Source organism: Hylobates moloch, unplaced genomic scaffold (assembly GCF_009828535.3).
Source record: "Hylobates moloch isolate HMO894 unplaced genomic scaffold, HMol_V3 SCAFFOLD_22, whole genome shotgun sequence".
In the NCBI taxonomy this organism is placed as follows: Eukaryota; Metazoa; Chordata; class Mammalia; order Primates; family Hylobatidae; genus Hylobates; species Hylobates moloch.
The window spans coordinates 35,569,341-35,586,279 of record NW_026652297.1 but is presented as its reverse complement, the minus strand read 5'-3'; the positions used below and the strand labels follow the sequence as shown (position 1 = coordinate 35,586,279).

General features: G+C 36.7%; 1 protein-coding gene across 4 annotated transcripts in view; it reads left to right on the top strand.

Moving 5' to 3' along the window:
* TEX15 (testis expressed 15, meiosis and synapsis associated) overlaps nucleotides 1–16,939 on the top strand; it is a 77,235-nt gene that overhangs the window by 55,966 nt on the left and 4,330 nt on the right. For all 4 annotated transcript variants that reach the window (XM_058433654.1, XM_058433657.1, XM_058433655.1 and 1 more), the window contains exons 8-10: nucleotides 2,945–10,227; nucleotides 12,569–12,627; nucleotides 14,763–16,030. In XM_058433654.1, the coding sequence (XP_058289637.1) occupies nucleotides 2,945–10,227; nucleotides 12,569–12,627; nucleotides 14,763–16,030 (8,610 nt within the window). The remainder of the gene's footprint in view (nucleotides 1–2,944; nucleotides 10,228–12,568; nucleotides 12,628–14,762; nucleotides 16,031–16,939) is intronic.

Sequence of the window (16,939 nt, the reverse complement as noted above, 5' to 3'; positions counted from 1 at the left end):
GCGCCTGTAGTCCCAGCTACTCGGGGAGGCTGAGGCAGGAGAATGGCGTGAACCCAGGAGGCGGAGCTTGTAGTGAGCCGAGATCGCGCCACTGCACTCCAGCCTGGGCGACAGAGACCCTGTCTCAAAAAAAAAAAAAAAAAGATTAAATTAATGTACATCAGGCACTTAAAACAGGACCTGGCATCCATGTTAAGTATTTTATAAGTTTTTGTTAACATTATGCATATGTTAAAATGCATTTGTCATACATTTGTAAAAGTGAAATTATTAAACTTAAGCAGTTAGGGTTTTTTTGCTTGTTTGTTTTGAGATGGGGTCTTGCTCTGTCTCCCAGGCTGGAGTGCAGTGGTGCCATCTCGGCTCACTGCAACTTCTGCCTCCTGGGTTTAAGCAGTCCTCCCGCCTCAGCCTCCCAAGTAGGGACTACAGGCAATGGGACTAAAGGCAACGTGCCACCATGCCTAATTTTTGTATTTTTAGCAGAGACAGGGTTTCACCATGTTGGCCAGGCTGGTCTCGAACTCCTGACCTCAGGAGATTCACCCGGTCTAAACTTAAGTAATTAGGTTTCTTTTCCCACATTGGTATATATTAATCCATCTTTTTTTTTTTTTCTTTTTCCTTGAGACAGAGTCTTGTTCTCTTGCCCAGGCTGGAGTGCAGTGGTGTGATCTTAGCTCACTGCACCCTCCACCTCACGGGTTCAAGCGATTCTCCTGCCTCAGCCTCCTGAGTACCTGGGACTACAGGCACACACCACCACGTCCAGCTAGTTCTTTGTATTTTTAGTAGAGACAGTGTTTCACCATGTTGGCCAGGCTGGTCTCAAACTCCCGACCTCAAGTTATCTGCCCACCTCGGCCTCCCAAAGTGCTGGGATTACAGGCGTGAGCCACCTTGCCCGGCCATATTAATCCATCTTAATCTTTGTAATAGCTACATAACATTCTGTCTTCTAGGACATTTGTTACAACGTATGCTCATAGTAATTTTACCATTTTTGTTATGTCATTCATTTAGCCAGTCTCATAGTGATGTATAGTTAGGTTTCTAGCTCTTAACTGTCTTGGGCTATTTTACTGAAAATCCTTGTCCATAGAACTTTGGGTATTTATACAAGTTTATCAGAGTAGTAAATGAGTAAGAATGGGTTTGCTTTGAATGATTACATATAACATATCGATGAATACTGTCAGCTTGTTTTCCAGGAAATTTGTACCAATTTATACTTCCATGAACCATATTAAAAAGTGCTTACATTTGTATAGTATTAATCATTCTTTCAAATTTTTGCCAGTTTAAAAGTTTTTTTTTAATAGATCTTATTGTTTAGTGGGGTTGGGGCATCTTTTTGTGTTTGTTGACAATTTTACCTATTTTTTCCTTTGAGTATTGTTATCATGCATTTTGACCTATTAAAATAATTAATTTATATGTAATTGACATGTTTTACTTTTATGTTTTCTGATTTTCAGTCATGCTTTAAAAGTACTTTCCTATGCCAAGATTATAAAAACATCCATTCATATTTTTTTCTAGTACTTTTATGGAGTTTTTTAAATAGCAAATTTTATTTTGGTATAGGTGTAGGAATCTACATTTCCATTTTCTTCTCCATTATACTCCCCACTCTAAAGAACTACATCTCTTCATATGTGGTCATATTTCCACGATAGCTTACTGTAAGTAGTAAAATCACAAATGGTAGTAGAATTTAGAAATCTTCAACATAGCTCTCTTACTGTGAAAAAGAACCTTATGGTACTCGTCAGTGACATGATAACTTCATATATTTTATAGATGTCACAAGCAATTTCTCATCATTAATTCCTGTTTTAGTAAAGGTATTTTTAGGGTGTTACTTAGCTATGAATGTTTGGTGGACATTTATGAGAAATTATTATTTACTTGTTAAATATGCATTTTGTAAATTCATTATTACATGAGGTTTCTTAGGAAATTTTAGAAATAATTTTTGTAAATTATTTTAAAAGTTTGCTTTTATTTTTCAGGTTTTTATTTGCATATATTATTTGCAGGAACATTCATTTCACTGCAAAAGAGGAATAGTAGTTTGCTTTGGCTCCTGGAAAAGATTTTATGGAACTTTTTGCGTTTTCCTTTCCCTGTTTTTCCACCTCACTCCCCTTTCCTTTCCTTTTTTTCCTCCCATGGTAGAGGGAGAAGCAAGGTAATGGTAGATAGAGGGAGATTATTTTGCCTTCTTATATGTAGATGCTATTATTAAACATCTGAATATAGAAAATTAATATAAGAGAGCTGTTATCTATTGGGAAAATGTTTTTATTCCTATTTAGTTTTATTCTTCCCCACCTCTGCCCCCGGCCCCTGAGATGGAGTCTTGCTCTGTTGCCCAGGCTGGAGTGCAGTGGTGCAATCTCAGCTCACTGCAACCTCCGCCTCCCAGGTTCAAGCAATTCTCCTGCCTCAGCCTCCTGAGTAGCTGGGATTACAGGTGCCCACCACCACACCTGGCTAATTTTTTTTTTTTTTTTTTTGTATTTTAGCAGGGTTTCACCCTGTTGGCCAGGCTGGTCTCGAACTCCTGACCTCATGATCTGTCCACCTTGGCCTCTGAAAGTAATGGAATTATAAGCGTGAGCCACCGTGCCCAGCCCCTCTTTAGTTTTTTTCTATTATTTACCATTTTTTTCTATTATTTGTCAGAATTAAACTTTTATGGCAAATACTCTTTCTTAAGGTTTCTAGACTAGGAGAATTTCATGCTACATCATTTATATTTTATTTATTTGTTAATCATCCCCTTCTCTCTTTGCTTTTTCTGTTGAAAACACATTTTAATCATCATTAGGTTATTAGCTGAACTTTCCATTAAAATTACTGGACACAATGTACCTGTATTGATAGTTGTCAATAGAAACACTTTTTTTCAAATTTGTCTTCCTTATTATTTCCACAGAAAGGACATGCTCTCTGAATAACTGTACAGTGGCCAAAAGAATTGGAAAAGGAAAAGATGCTACTGTCATCTTTGTGCATTTCAAGAAACCTGTAGATCCGTTTGTTCAAGAAAACTGTTTATGCAATGCACTAAATTCAGAGATAAATCTTTCCATCTCAAATATTTCTAACGCCTATGGAAATGTACAAAATGGAAACATTTCTATACCTGAAACATACAGTGGACAGACAGAGCACAATTTAGCAGAAATTAGAGACACTTCTCAAGTACTTGCACATGATTCAGACATTTCACTTATGCCCAGTGATGCCAAAGAAAGTGTTAATGGTGACCTTTTGTTAAATTGGACAAGTCTTAAAAATATTTTAAGTGGTCTTAATGCTTCTTTTCCTCTTCACAACAATACTGGCTCAAGCACAGTTACTACTTCAAAATTCATCAAAGACCCAAGACTGACGAGAGAAGAAAGCATGGGAGAACAGAGTAATACTGCAGGCTTAAATGAGAGTTTGCAATTTGAGAAGAGTTTAGATAATGTTAATTCAGAAATAAAATCGACACCATCTAATTCTACCTTCTCCTCAGAAGTTGTCCCTGGTGATCGTGCTGTTCTTACTAATGGTTTGGGTACCCCTTGCTTTAAAACTTCACAATCTTGGGCTCACAACATGGGCTCTGAGGACTATGACTGTATACCTCCCAATAAAGTTACCATGGCAGGGCAATGTAAGGACCAAGGCAATTTATCCTTCCCAATTTCTGTGTCAAATGTAGTGTCAGAGGTTGAGAACCAAAACCACAGTGAGGAGAAGTCTCAGAGAGCCCAACAGGAGTCCGGTAATGCTTATGCAAAAGAGTACAGTAGTCACATTTTTCAGGAATCGCAGTCTTCTGATTTAAAAACCATTTATCAGACTGGTTGCCAAACATCTATGATTTTTCCACTCAAAAAGAAAGTAAGCATTGATGAATACCTTCAAAATACTGGAAAGATGAAAAACGTCACTGACCTGGGAGACAATTCCAAACATGAAGAAAAGCAAACTTCATGGAAAGAAATTGATAATGATTTCACTAATGAAACAAAAATCAGTCCAATGGATAATTACATTGTTTTGCAACAAGAATACAAAGAGAGTGAGAGTCATAATTCTTTTGGGAAAAGCTGTGATAAAATATTAATTACTCAAGAGTTAGAAATAACAGAATCTTCTACATCTACCATAAAGGATAAGGATGAACTAGATCATCTAGCATTGGAATGGCAAATTACTCCATGTTTAGAGAGCCTGTCACAAAAGCATCCTCAGCACTCTGTGGAGTATGAGGATAACATTCATACAAGTTTAGCCATTGCTCAAAAGCTAATGGAACTGAAATTGGGGAACATAAATCAAAATTATGCTAGCTTTATAACTGAAGCTTTCCCGAAACCAAAAGACATACCCCAGGCCAAAGAAATGTTCATTGATAAAGTTATTTCATCTTATAACATAGAAACAGCTCATGACAGTTCAAATTGCAGCATAACTAGAGAATATATGTATGTCCATAGGAAAAATGAAAATGAACCAGTGTCATTAGAGAACATTCAGAGAGACTATAAAGAAACTACTTATGTGGAAGATAGGGGTCAGGATCACAATCTGTTCTGTAACTCACAGTTAAACAATGATATATGCCTGAATGTTAATTTCAAAGAACAAAGAGATAAAGAAAACCAAAATGAGGCTAAAGAGAATAGTGCTTCATCTGTAGAAAACAACATAGAGAATATATATGGAGACAAAAAGCAGGATTCTCATACGAACGAAAATTTCAGTGATATAGATGAAAAGGACAAAAATTACAACAATATAGAAATTTTTAGTTCTAAAGAATTTTCTACTGCATTTAACTTGATTTGCAGAGAAAAATATTTGTCAACAGCAACTGCATTATTAGAGAATGAAGAAGATACCATTAGTGCTGTGAAACAAAAAGATACTGAAAATACTGGAGGAAGTGTAGAGCATTTGGCTTCCACAACATTTCCCAAAACTGCAAGTTCTTCAGTGTGTGTAGCCTCAAATGCTGCAATACAGATAGCTAGTGCTACTATGCCTGCATTAAGCCTAAATAATGACGATCACCAGATATACCAGTTTAAAGAAACTTGTTCTTCTGAAAGTCCAGATTGTGGTTTGTTAGTAAAACATAGGGTTTCTGATTGTGAAATTGATATGGATAAAAATAAATCACAAGAATCATTTCATCAATCAATAAATGAGAACTTAGTTCTTCAAAGCATTGAATTGGAAAGTGAAATTGAAATAGAATTAGAAGATTGTGATGATGCTTTTATATTTCAACAAGATGCACATAGCCATGAAAACGTGCTTTGTGAAGAATTTGTGACCTCATATAAGGCTCTGAAGTCTCGTATCAGTTGGGAAGGTCTGTTAGCACTTGATAATGAGGAGATGGAAGTTTTGGAAAGCACCACAGGAAGGGAGAATAGTGATCAGCATTCTTCTAAGGAAAGTAACTATTTTTATTCCTCTACACAAAACAATGAAACAGAGCTTACCAGCCCAATTTTACTTCCAGATCTACAAATTAGAATTACTAATATATTTAGGCCAGGATTCAGCCCGACAGCTGACTCCCTTGCATTGAAAGATAATTTTTGCACACATGTAACTGAAGCCACAAAACTGGAAATAAATAAGGAAGATGGAGAAATTCTAGGATTTGACATTTATTCCCAGCCTTTTGGTGAAAATGCAGATTATCCATGTGAAGATAAAGTTGATAATATAAGGCAAGAATCAGGACCAGTGAGTAACTCTGAAATCTCCCTTTCTTTTGACTTGAGTCATAATACAGATGTGAATCATACATCTGATAATCAGAACAGTGAATCTTTGTTTACTGAACCTTCTAATGTCACAACAATAGATGATGGAAGCAGATGTTTCTTTACAAAATCAAAAACTGACTATAATGATACCAAAAATAAAAAGGAGGTAGAATCAAGAATTAGCAAAAGGAAACTACATACATCTTCCAGGGATCAGAACATATCACATAAAGACTTAAGACGACATAAAATTTATGGGAGAAAGAGGAGGCTAGCCAGTCAAGACTCATCTGAGTGTTTTTCTTCATTATCCCAAGGACGAATTAAAACATTTTCACGGTCAGAAAAGCACATTAAGAGTGTCCTAAATATCCTAAATGATGAAGCATCTTTGTGTAAAAGCAAATGTCTTTCTAGAAAACTAGACAAAGCAGTTGTTCACTTAAAAAAAGCTCATAGAAGAATTCACACATCTTTGCAGCTTATAACGAAAGTAGGAGAAAAAGGAAAGGGCCCATTACCAAAATCATATGCAATAATATGCAATAATTTCTGGGAAAGTTGTGACCTTCAAGGTTATAGTTCTGTGTCTCAAAGAAAATATTATTCTACTAAGCATTTTTTGTCAAAAAGAAAATATGACAAATGGAGAAAGAAAAGAGCTCCAAAAGCTGATATTTCTAAATCATTAACCCATGTGTCAAAGCACAAGTCTTATAAAACAAGTGAAGAGAAAAAATGCCTTTCTAGGAAAAGTATGGCTAGCAGTGTCTCAAAAAGTCACCCCACTAGTCACGTGGGAGAATTTCGTAATCAAGAACACCCTGAATCACAGTTGCCTGTATCCTCCACATCCCAAAGTACAAGTCAGTCAGTTTATTATAATAGCAGTGTAAGCAATCCAAGTTTATCAGAAGAACATCAGCCCTTTTCTGGAAAAACTGGATGTCTGTTTTCCCCAGACCACTCAGATGAGAAACTAATAGAAAAAGAAAATCAAATTGATACAAAGTTTTTATGTAGCACTAGTAAATATGAAAAGCTTGAAAAACATTCAGCAAATCATAATGTTAAAGATGCAACTAAAGAAAACAGTTGTGAGGCTAATGAAGTAATAAATGAAAGTCATTCTGTATCTTTAAGTTGCATAAAAGAAAACATAAATTACAGTACAGGCAATGATTATGATGCAACTTGCATAGGTCACACAAAGGCGAAAACTGATGTACTTATTTCAGTCTTAGATTCAAATGTGAAGCACTTTTTAAATGATCTCTACCAACAAAGTAACCTTATTTTATCTGATTGTAAAAGAAACCTGGAAGTAAAGTGGACAGATCCTATTGAGAGATCCAAACAAAGCATTATTACAGGAAACTTCCTTATGGACCCATTAAACCTAACTTTGATAGCAAGTAAAAAGTACAGTATTCCTCAGTTATCAGCCGCTGTAGTGACAGATAGTGAAGGAGAATCTTCAAAATCTTACTTGGATAAGCAGAGAATTCTTACTGTAGATTCTTTTGCAGCATCCACTATTGTACCACACTGTGAGCAGAGCTGTAGAGGAAAAGAGCTTCTAAAGACAGAACAGTGCTCTTCAGGTAATTGCCTCCATACAGATGGGAATGAAACAAATGTCACTGAGAATTATGAGTTGGATGTAGCATCAGTAACTGAAGAAAATAAAAGTTATAGGGAAAATATAGTGGAATTATCTTCCAGTGATAGTTCTCCGCTTTTAAAAGATAATGTAAAAGGCTCCTCTTCAGAAACATGTATTGTGAAGAAAGACACTGAGGACAGAATAATGTGGAAAGTTAAACAAGCGGAAAAAGCAAAAGATTCTGTTTACAAAAGAAGCATGACTGAAGGATCAACTGTTAATACTGAGTACAAAAATAAAAAGAATCAGATCTCAGAAGAATCCTGCTTAAATGAGAAAATTATTAAAACTAACTTGATTGATTCCCATCTAAGCACTAAAAATACTACCACTGAGTCAGTCCCTTTGAAGAACACAGTTTCTAATCCGCTTAACAAAAGAGAGAAGAAGGGGGAAATTAAAGCTAGTAATGACTCGCAGTCTGACTTGACATTACATTCAGAAATAGCCTATATTTCAAAACCAGGGATTCTAGGAGTTAATCATATGCCTATTTTACCTGCCCATTCTGAAACCTGTAAAGTCACTACTCTTCTGAAGAAACCTGCATCATACATGAGTGAATTTAAAGAAAAACATTGCTCAGCTAATCATACGGCCCTTATAGCTAATCTATCTCAAATTTTGCAGAGGGCAGATGAAGCATCATCTTTGCAGATTCTACAGGAAGAAACTAAGGTTTGTCTAAATATTCTCCCTTTATTTGTGGAAGCTTTTGAAAGAAAGCAAGAATGTTCAGTTGAACAAATCCTGATTTCAAGAGAACTGTTGGTAGACCAAAACCTGTGGAATAATTGCAAACACACATTAAAACCATGTGCTGTTGACACTTTGGTAGAACTTCAAATGATGATGGAAACAATTCAATTCATTGAAAACAAAAAAAGGCACTTAGAAGGTGAACCAACATTCCGAAGCTTGCTTTGGTACGATGAAACATTGTATGCTGAGCTTCTTGGAAAACCACGTGGATTTCAACAGCAGTCTAATTTCTATCCTGGTTTCCAAGGAAGATTAAAATATAATGCATTTTGTGAGTTACAGACTTACCATGATCAATTAGTTGAATTGCTTGAAGAAACAAAAAGGGAAAAGAATTCATACTATGTATTCTTAAAGTACAAACGACAGGTTAATGAATGTGAAGCCATAATGGAGCATTGTTCCGATTGCTTTGACTTTTCTCTTTCTGTTCCATTTACTTGTGGAGTTAACTTTGGAGATAGTTTAGAAGACCTGGAAATCTTAAGAAAAAGTGCTTTAAAGTTGATCAATGTATGTGGGGACTCTGCTAAAGTTCATTCGTATCCAGGAAAACAGGACCATCTGTGGATTATCATAGAAATGATCTCCTCAAAGGTTAATTTTATTAAGAACAATGAGGCAGTACGTGTTAAAATATCTCTTTATGGTCTGGAACATATCTTTTTTGATGCTGCAAAAAATCTTGTTTGGAAAGAGAGAACACAATCCTTCAGCAAATACTCACAAGAGAAGGATGAAGAAAGGCTACTCAGAGTGAATAAATGTGCTTTTTCTAAGTTGCAGAAGATATGTGACACTTTGTCTAAAGATTTAAACAATGAACCAATTTCCCCTGTTGGGCTTGAGGAGGATACTATAATTGCTTCCAGAAAGTCAGATCATCCAATAAACAAAGCAACAATTAGCATAGAAAATTCTAAGTTTAACAGTAATTTGCTTGCACACCCAGATATTTGTTGTATTAGTGAGATACTGGATCAAGCTGAATTTGCAGACCTTAAAAAATTACAGGATCTCACCTTGAGATGTACAGATCACTTAGAAATTTTAAAAAAATACTTTCAGATGCTACAAGATAATAACATGGATAATATTTTTATCACAGAAGAGAATGTTTTAGACATGGTGATAAACCACAGCCATGAGGCTATCATTTTAAAGCCTGAAGCTATTGAAATGTATATTGAAATCATCATGGTCTCAGAAACAATTCACTTTCTTAAAAACTCAATAGCAAAGAAACTAGACAAACAGAGGTTTCGAGGTATGCTTTGGTTTGATTTGTCACTTCTTCCTGAGCTGGTTCAGTGCCAAGAAAAAATGGCTTCTTTTTCATTTCTTAAAGATAACTCAACAGATGTTTGCCTTTGGAAAGTGATAGAGACTGCTATTTCTGAACTTAAGAAAGATCTGGATATTATCTGCAAATATAATGAAGCTGTTAATTGCTCATATGCTATTCATTTGCTTTCAAGAGAACTTCAAGAACTTTCAGAAATAAAAAAGCTTCTGAAGAAGTCCAAGTATTTTATTTCCACATATATTGACTTTGTGCCATATATAGCATCCATAAATTATGGAAGCACTGTGACGGAGTTAGAATACAACTACAATCAATTTTCTACACTGCTGAAGAATGTAATGTCTGCCCCTAGGAAAGATTTAGGAAAAATGGCCCATATTAGGAAAGTCATGAAAACGATTGAACATATGAAGATTATATGTGCTAAAAATGCTGAACTAACCATTTCCTTTTTCCTATGCCAAATGCTATATAACGGAAGGAAGATTTTACAGCTGAAAAAAGAAGAAATGAATATTGATGTTGTAAAACCTGGGGAAAATAACAATAAATTTAGTATTTCTATGATGGTGCCCCCAATATCAGAGTGCATAAACAAAAACATTTCAAATTCCTCTAAAAAACGACTGAGCACTGTAGACAAATGTGAAGACTCTCAGGAACAACAGAAAAATACTACTATTTCCAGTTGTAAAAAGCTAAAGGTATGAATGTTTTAAAACAAAACTTTTATAAGTATTCTTTTTGAAAACAAGTATACTCATAAGCAAACAAGTAGTTTGCAGAATTCTAAAAGTTAAGAATGGTAAATTGTCTGGCAAAATGAATTTACTAATTATAATATTGATTTAAACAATTCATATTATCTATAAAATGATACATAAATTATATGTATAGGTGATACCTTGCAAATGTCTACTTTTTAAACATAAAATTAAATGTCTTAATTAGAAAACATTTTTTGGAAGGACGTGAATCTTAAAGGCTTCTTAAGAAAGAGTTCAATATTACAAACACTGAGTGAGTGACCAATATTTATTGAGTAGTTTTTCTGTATAACAAGTCTATGCCCAGTGTAGTGAATATTAAAAAGTGGCTAACGAAGCCTGTCTTCTTGACCATTATCATCTGAATGGAGAAATAGGACAGATGTTTTTCAAGAGATCATTATCAAGGAGTTAAAAAGTCCTATATTAAATACATTTTAACAAATTGTCTAAAGCATTTAATATGTACTTGGCACTGATTTATTTTATACACAACCCCTTATGATGTATTTCCTATTATCTTACTTAAAGATAAGGAAACTGGGACACACAGGAAATGACTATCCCGGGGTCACAGAGTTTAGTAAATGGGAGCACCCAGATCTAAACCAGGCAGTCTGGCCTCCAGAGCCCTTGTTGACATAGTTCAGAAGTTTAGAAACTTAGTTCAGAAGTTTAGAAAAGAAACCTATATGCAGCTGGGTGCAATAGCTCACGCCTGTAATCTCAGCACTTTGGGAGGCCAAGGAGGGGGCGGACTGCTTGAGTCCAGGAGTTCAAGACCAGCCTGGGTAACATGGTGAAACCTCATCTCTACTAAAAATAACAAAAAATTAGCCGGCCATGGTGGCATACACTTGTAGTCCCAACTACTTGGGAGGCTGAAGTAAGAGGATTGCCTGAGCACAGGTGCGGAGGTTGCAGTGAGCCAGGATTACACCACTGTACTCCAAGCTGGGAGGACAGAGTAAGACTCTGTTTCAAAAAAATTTATATATATAATTTTTAAATTATATATAATTTAACTTAGTGGAACAATTTAAGTCTGGAACAATTTAACTTAGTGGGTAAGAATAATCTATGGATGGAGAAGGTTATTTCAGATTATGGAATATCTTAAATTAGACCTAAGGAGTTTGACCTTCATTCTGTACGCATTGAAGTGTACTGTCATATGAAATTCGTTTTTCCGATGATTTAACAGATAGATTCTGAGTATATAAGTCATATATGTCTTCTATAGAAGTATATATAGTAGTAGGTAGTAGTACGGTATCTAATACTACTTACAGTAATAAGTCAGCCGTGGCTTAGAAAAAGGTGTTAGAAAGGAAAATTCATATTGACAGACATGACTTAAAGATTCGATGGGACTTAGCAACTGCTTTACAAGAAAGGACATAAAAGAGGGAGGGAACAGTCATAAATGGACTTCAAGATTAGTTTTAAGGGCCAGGTGCGGTGGCTTGTGCCTGTAATCCCAGCACTTTGGGAGGCTGAGGCAGGTGGGTCACCTGAGGTCAGGAGTTCGAGACCAGCCTGACCAACATAGTGACTCCCCATCTCTACTAAAAATACAAATATCAGCTGGGTATGGTGGTGGGCACCTTTAGTCCCAGCTACTCTGGAGGCTGAGGCAGGAGAATCGCTTGCACCCTGTAGGCGGAGGTTGCAGTGAGCCAATATCGCGTCACTGCACTTCAGCCTGGGTGACAGAATGAGACTCCATCTCAAAAAACAAAAGATGTTGGCCGGGCGCGGTGGCTCACGCTTGTAATCCCAGCACTTTGGGAGGCCGAGGCGGGCGGATCACGAGGTCAGGAGATCGAGACCACGGTGAAACCCCGTCTCTACTAAAAATACAAAAAATTAGCCGGGCGTGGTGGCGGGCGCCTGTAGTCCCAGCTACTCGGAGCGGCTGAGGCAGGAGAATGGCGTGAACCCGGGAGGCGGAGCTTGCAGTGAGCCGAGATTGCGCCACTGCGCTCCAGCCTGGGTGACAGAGCGAGACTCCGTCTCAAAAAAAAAAAAAAAAAAAAAAAAGATGTTGAGGATAAGAAGAATGTTGCAAATTTATTTTTTTTTAAGTTACTCCAAACATACATGAAATATGGGAAGTCTAGGAGAGTCACTGCTTTCTGCAGGGAGGTGGTAATTAATGAGTATAACTTTAGATGATGGCAGAACAAGCAATTACAAATATCTAATATTAAAATACATGTTTTTATTATAGTTTGTCATCACTAATGAAGATTTTCTTTGTATCTTTTAAACACAGGTAGACATGAAAGATGTCACAAAAATCAACAGAGAAAAGGCAACATTCAAGCATCCAAGGTAGGAGTTCCCATCAGCCCTATGTGGAAAAAAAATTGAACATAATTGGGCAAATACTAAACAACTAGAATAACACAATTATTTATATAATGTCATTGGATCATACATGTAACTTAGGGGATGAGAGTAAGCTAAGGAAAAAGAAATTTGTTTGAAATTATACAGTTTCTTAAATTCAGCCTAAGGAGTTTGAACTTCATTCTGTAAATATTAAAGGCTAAAGTCATGTGAAATGTGCTTTTTCAGTGATTTAAAGGTTAAGAATATTCTGAGTATAGTTAGAAGTAAGTCAGCCAAGGCTTAGAAAAGGGTGATTGTTTCACAGAATAAGAAAGAAAAATTTATATCTTTACAAGATATGATACAATACGTAAAGAATTAGTGGGGCTTGGCCGGGCGGGGTGGCTCACGCTTGTAATCCCAGCACTTTGGGAGGCCGAGGCGGGCGGATCACGAGGTCAAGAAATCGAGACCACGGTGAAACCCCGTCTCTACTAAAAATACAAAAAATTAGCCGGGCGTGGTGGCGGGTGCCTGTAGTCCCAGCTACTCGGAGAGGCTGAGGCAGGAGAATGGCGTGAACCCAGGAGGCAGAGCTTGCAGTGAGCTGAGATTGCACCACTGCACTCCAGCCTGGGCGACAGAGCGAGACTCCGTCTCAAAAAAAAAAAAAAAAAAAGAATTAATGGGGCTTAGTAAGTGGTTTGCCAAAAAAAAGACTTTTAAAATCAAAAAGGGACTTTTAAAAATAGAACAAGTGATAAGATTACTTTTTTTTTTAACTTGTGCATTTTGAAGAACAGCAAATTTCAAAACTGGCATTTTAATGAGAACCTACATAGTCATCAATTCCCATACAATACTTTGAGTTCTCAGAAAGTATAATTGTGATTTTATCGCATTTCTGGTGATGTTTCAATGGGGCTGAATTCAGTGAAATATTTGGCTTTTAGTTTGTTGAGTGGGGTATGTGAATTCCAGGCCAAAGATGAATTTCTCTTGACTACAGAGAAATAGTACTACTTTTCCCTTCTCAACATAATATTTCCTCATACAATTTAAGAATTTCATAAAGCACCAAAAAATACAATTACTGGCTGGGTGTGGTGGTTCATGCCTGTAATCCCTGCACTTTGGGAGGCCAAGGAGGGCGAATCACCTGAGGTCAGGAGATTGAGACCAGCCTGACCAACATGGTGAAACCCTATCTGTACTAAAAATATAGAAACTAGCTGGGCATAGTGGCAGGCACCTGTAATCCCAGCTACTTGGGAGGCTGAGGCAGGAGAATCACTTGAACTCGAGAGGCAGAGGTTGCAGTGAGCCGAGATGGTGCCGCTGCACTCCAGCCTGGGCAACAGAGTGAGACTCTGTGTCAAAAAAAAAAAAAAAAAAAAAAATATATATATATATATATATGTTTATATATATACACACATACACATACGTACATGTGTATGTGTGTATATATGTGTGTGTGTGTGTGTGTGTGTGTATATATATATAATTACCTCAGGGACCTATATGAACTGTCTGGCTCTAGACAATTCCCATTTGGATGCTTCTCTCAGCTGCTTGAGACTGTCTGAATTTAGCTAATAATTTCAAGGCTATTAAGTTGGGCAAGAAATTTTGGAGGTCTGCTTTTCCTATTCTCAAAGATGAACAGACAAAAACATATTAGTCTGTTATAACAGAGAGGGAAGAAATCTTTGGTGGGACGGCAGGGGTTACAGCTGGTAGTTTACCAGTTATTTATAGCTATTTACAAGTAATGAAGATCATCAGCAGGCAGGAGGCATATGAATTAAAAAACTATACTGAACAATTGACTAGTGATAGTTTTCTACTTTTAAAAGCCTCCATTAGAAAATGTCTAAAGCACAAAATAGTTTATTACAATATTGGAAATATATTTAAAATGTAGAGCATGTCATCTTCAGTAGGAAAAGTATCTAAATCCAAACTACGGCAGTCAAACTAGGAAAATGTTACTTGTATAGTGCCAATAGAATGGGAAAACGTAAAGCTTAAGAACTCTTCTCCTGGATAAAAATTTCAAATATATATTTCCATTAAAATTTTATGACCCTATATATTTAAAGTCATTTTTATGTATGTGTTGCACCTAATAGGACTACAGGATCTCATCCCCAAAGCGAAAACAAAACGGTACCAAGTTCATCTGACAATCTGAAAAGAAATCATTTAATGCCAAAAAAAGTTGAAATGCAAAGATTACTACCTGGCTCACTTTTACCCTTAGAGAATCCAAAAGACACTTGTGCATCAAAGTCGGAAAGCAAAATAGACTTAACTGTTTCATCTGATGCGCCAGACCACTTCACTGGACAACAGGAAAATTTAAATAGCATGAAGAAAAGAAATGTGAACTTTAGTGCTGCTGAAACAAAAAGGGATAAGAAAGATTGTGCTGCTTTTGCAATTTGTGACCAAAAAAGTGTACATGGCACATTTTCACCAGACCATGAGACACTTTTGCAGAAATTTCTTAAAAATTCCCCAGATCCCACCCAAAAATCCTGCCTTTCTGATATAAACCCAGAAACTGATGTTTCTCTTGTGCCTGATGCGTCGGTGCTCTCAAAGCCAATTTTCTGTTTTGTGAAAGATGTCCATACTGATCTAGAAATGAATGACACAGTCTTTGAACTTCAAGATAATGATATAGTAAATTCATCTATTAAAAATTCCTCATGCATGACTTCTCCAGAACCCATCTGTATCCAGAACAAAATTCCTACTCTGCAGATAAACAAGCTACAGCCTGCAGAAACTGAGTCAGAGGACAAATACATGAAGGATACATTGAATCCCAATACTGTGCATACTTTTGGAGCATCTGGGCATATAACCCTTAATGTGAATCAAGGAGCAGAGTACGCTCTTTCTGAACAACAGAATGATGAAAATTCAAAAGTCCTAACGCAGAATGCTGCCACATATTGGAATGAACTTCCACAGTCTGCATGTACCCCAACGTATAATTCTTCTGAGCATTTATTTGGAACTTCATATCCATACTCTGCTTGGTGTGTTTATCATTACAGCAGCAGCAATGGCAATGCCATTACCCAGACATACCAAGGGATAACATCATATGAAGTACAGCCATCTCCTTCTGGGCTGTTGACCACAGTTGCAAGTACTGCCCAGGGCACACATTCTAATCTTCTGTACTCTCAATATTTTACTTATTTTGCTGGGGAGCCACAAGCAAATGGCTTTGTGCCAGTGAATGGGTATTTTCAATCTCAAATACCTGCTTCTAATTTTCAGCAGCCAATTTTTTCACAATATGCTTCTCATCAGCCATTACCACAAGCTACATACCCTTACCTTCCTAATCGAGATGTGCCTCCAGAAGTTCCTTGGGTTTATGGTGAGTTTCACATTTTAATGCCTGCTTTATTGAGTTGTTACTTTTAACTGTGTCCATTTATGTAAGTGGAATTCACAGTAAGTGATGAGTTAGAGGGAGAGAGAGCAGTCATTTTTCTGTACAGATTTGTAGAATTGCCCATGGATTGGGCAGAGAGGATGGAAATCTAGTTGTCAAAAATTCAAGAAAAATGTCAGTATCACTAATATATCCTTGATGTGTTCTTCAAAAACCCAACAGTAGGGAATAGTTAAGTAACTTATAGTTAATCGATACAGTGGGGCTGAGTGCAGTGGCTCACGCCTGTAATCCCAGCACTTTGGAGGCCGAGGGGATGGGGGGGGCAGATCACGAGGTCAGGAGTTCGAGACCAGCCTGGCCAACATAGTGAAACCCCGTCTCTACTAAAAATACAAAAATTAGCCAGGCATGGTGGCACACGCCTGTAGTCCCAGCTACCTGGGAGGCTGAGGAAAGAGAATCACTTGAACCCAGGAGGTGGAGGTTGTGGTGAGCGGAGATCCGCCACTGCACTCCAGCCTAGGTGATAGAATGAGACTCGACCTCAAAAAAAAAAAAAATCAATACAGTGAAATGTGATGCAACCATTAAAGGGTTTTTAATGACCTGACTTTTTTTAAACTATATCATGTAAACTTACCTACATAAATACGGAAATAGAAATACTGAAATAAAATATACCAATATTTTAATTTGTCTGTCTTCAGGTAAAACCTTTGGGGTGTGTAGAGGATTTTTTCTTGCGTTTTCTAGATTATCTACTGTGAAACATACATTATTTTGATAATTAGAGGAAAAACAGAGTAAACTAAGGTGGGAAAATAAATTTCAATTAGATAAAACAACCTTTCTCTTTCTCTCAGTTATCTAATACGGTATCTTGGTGTA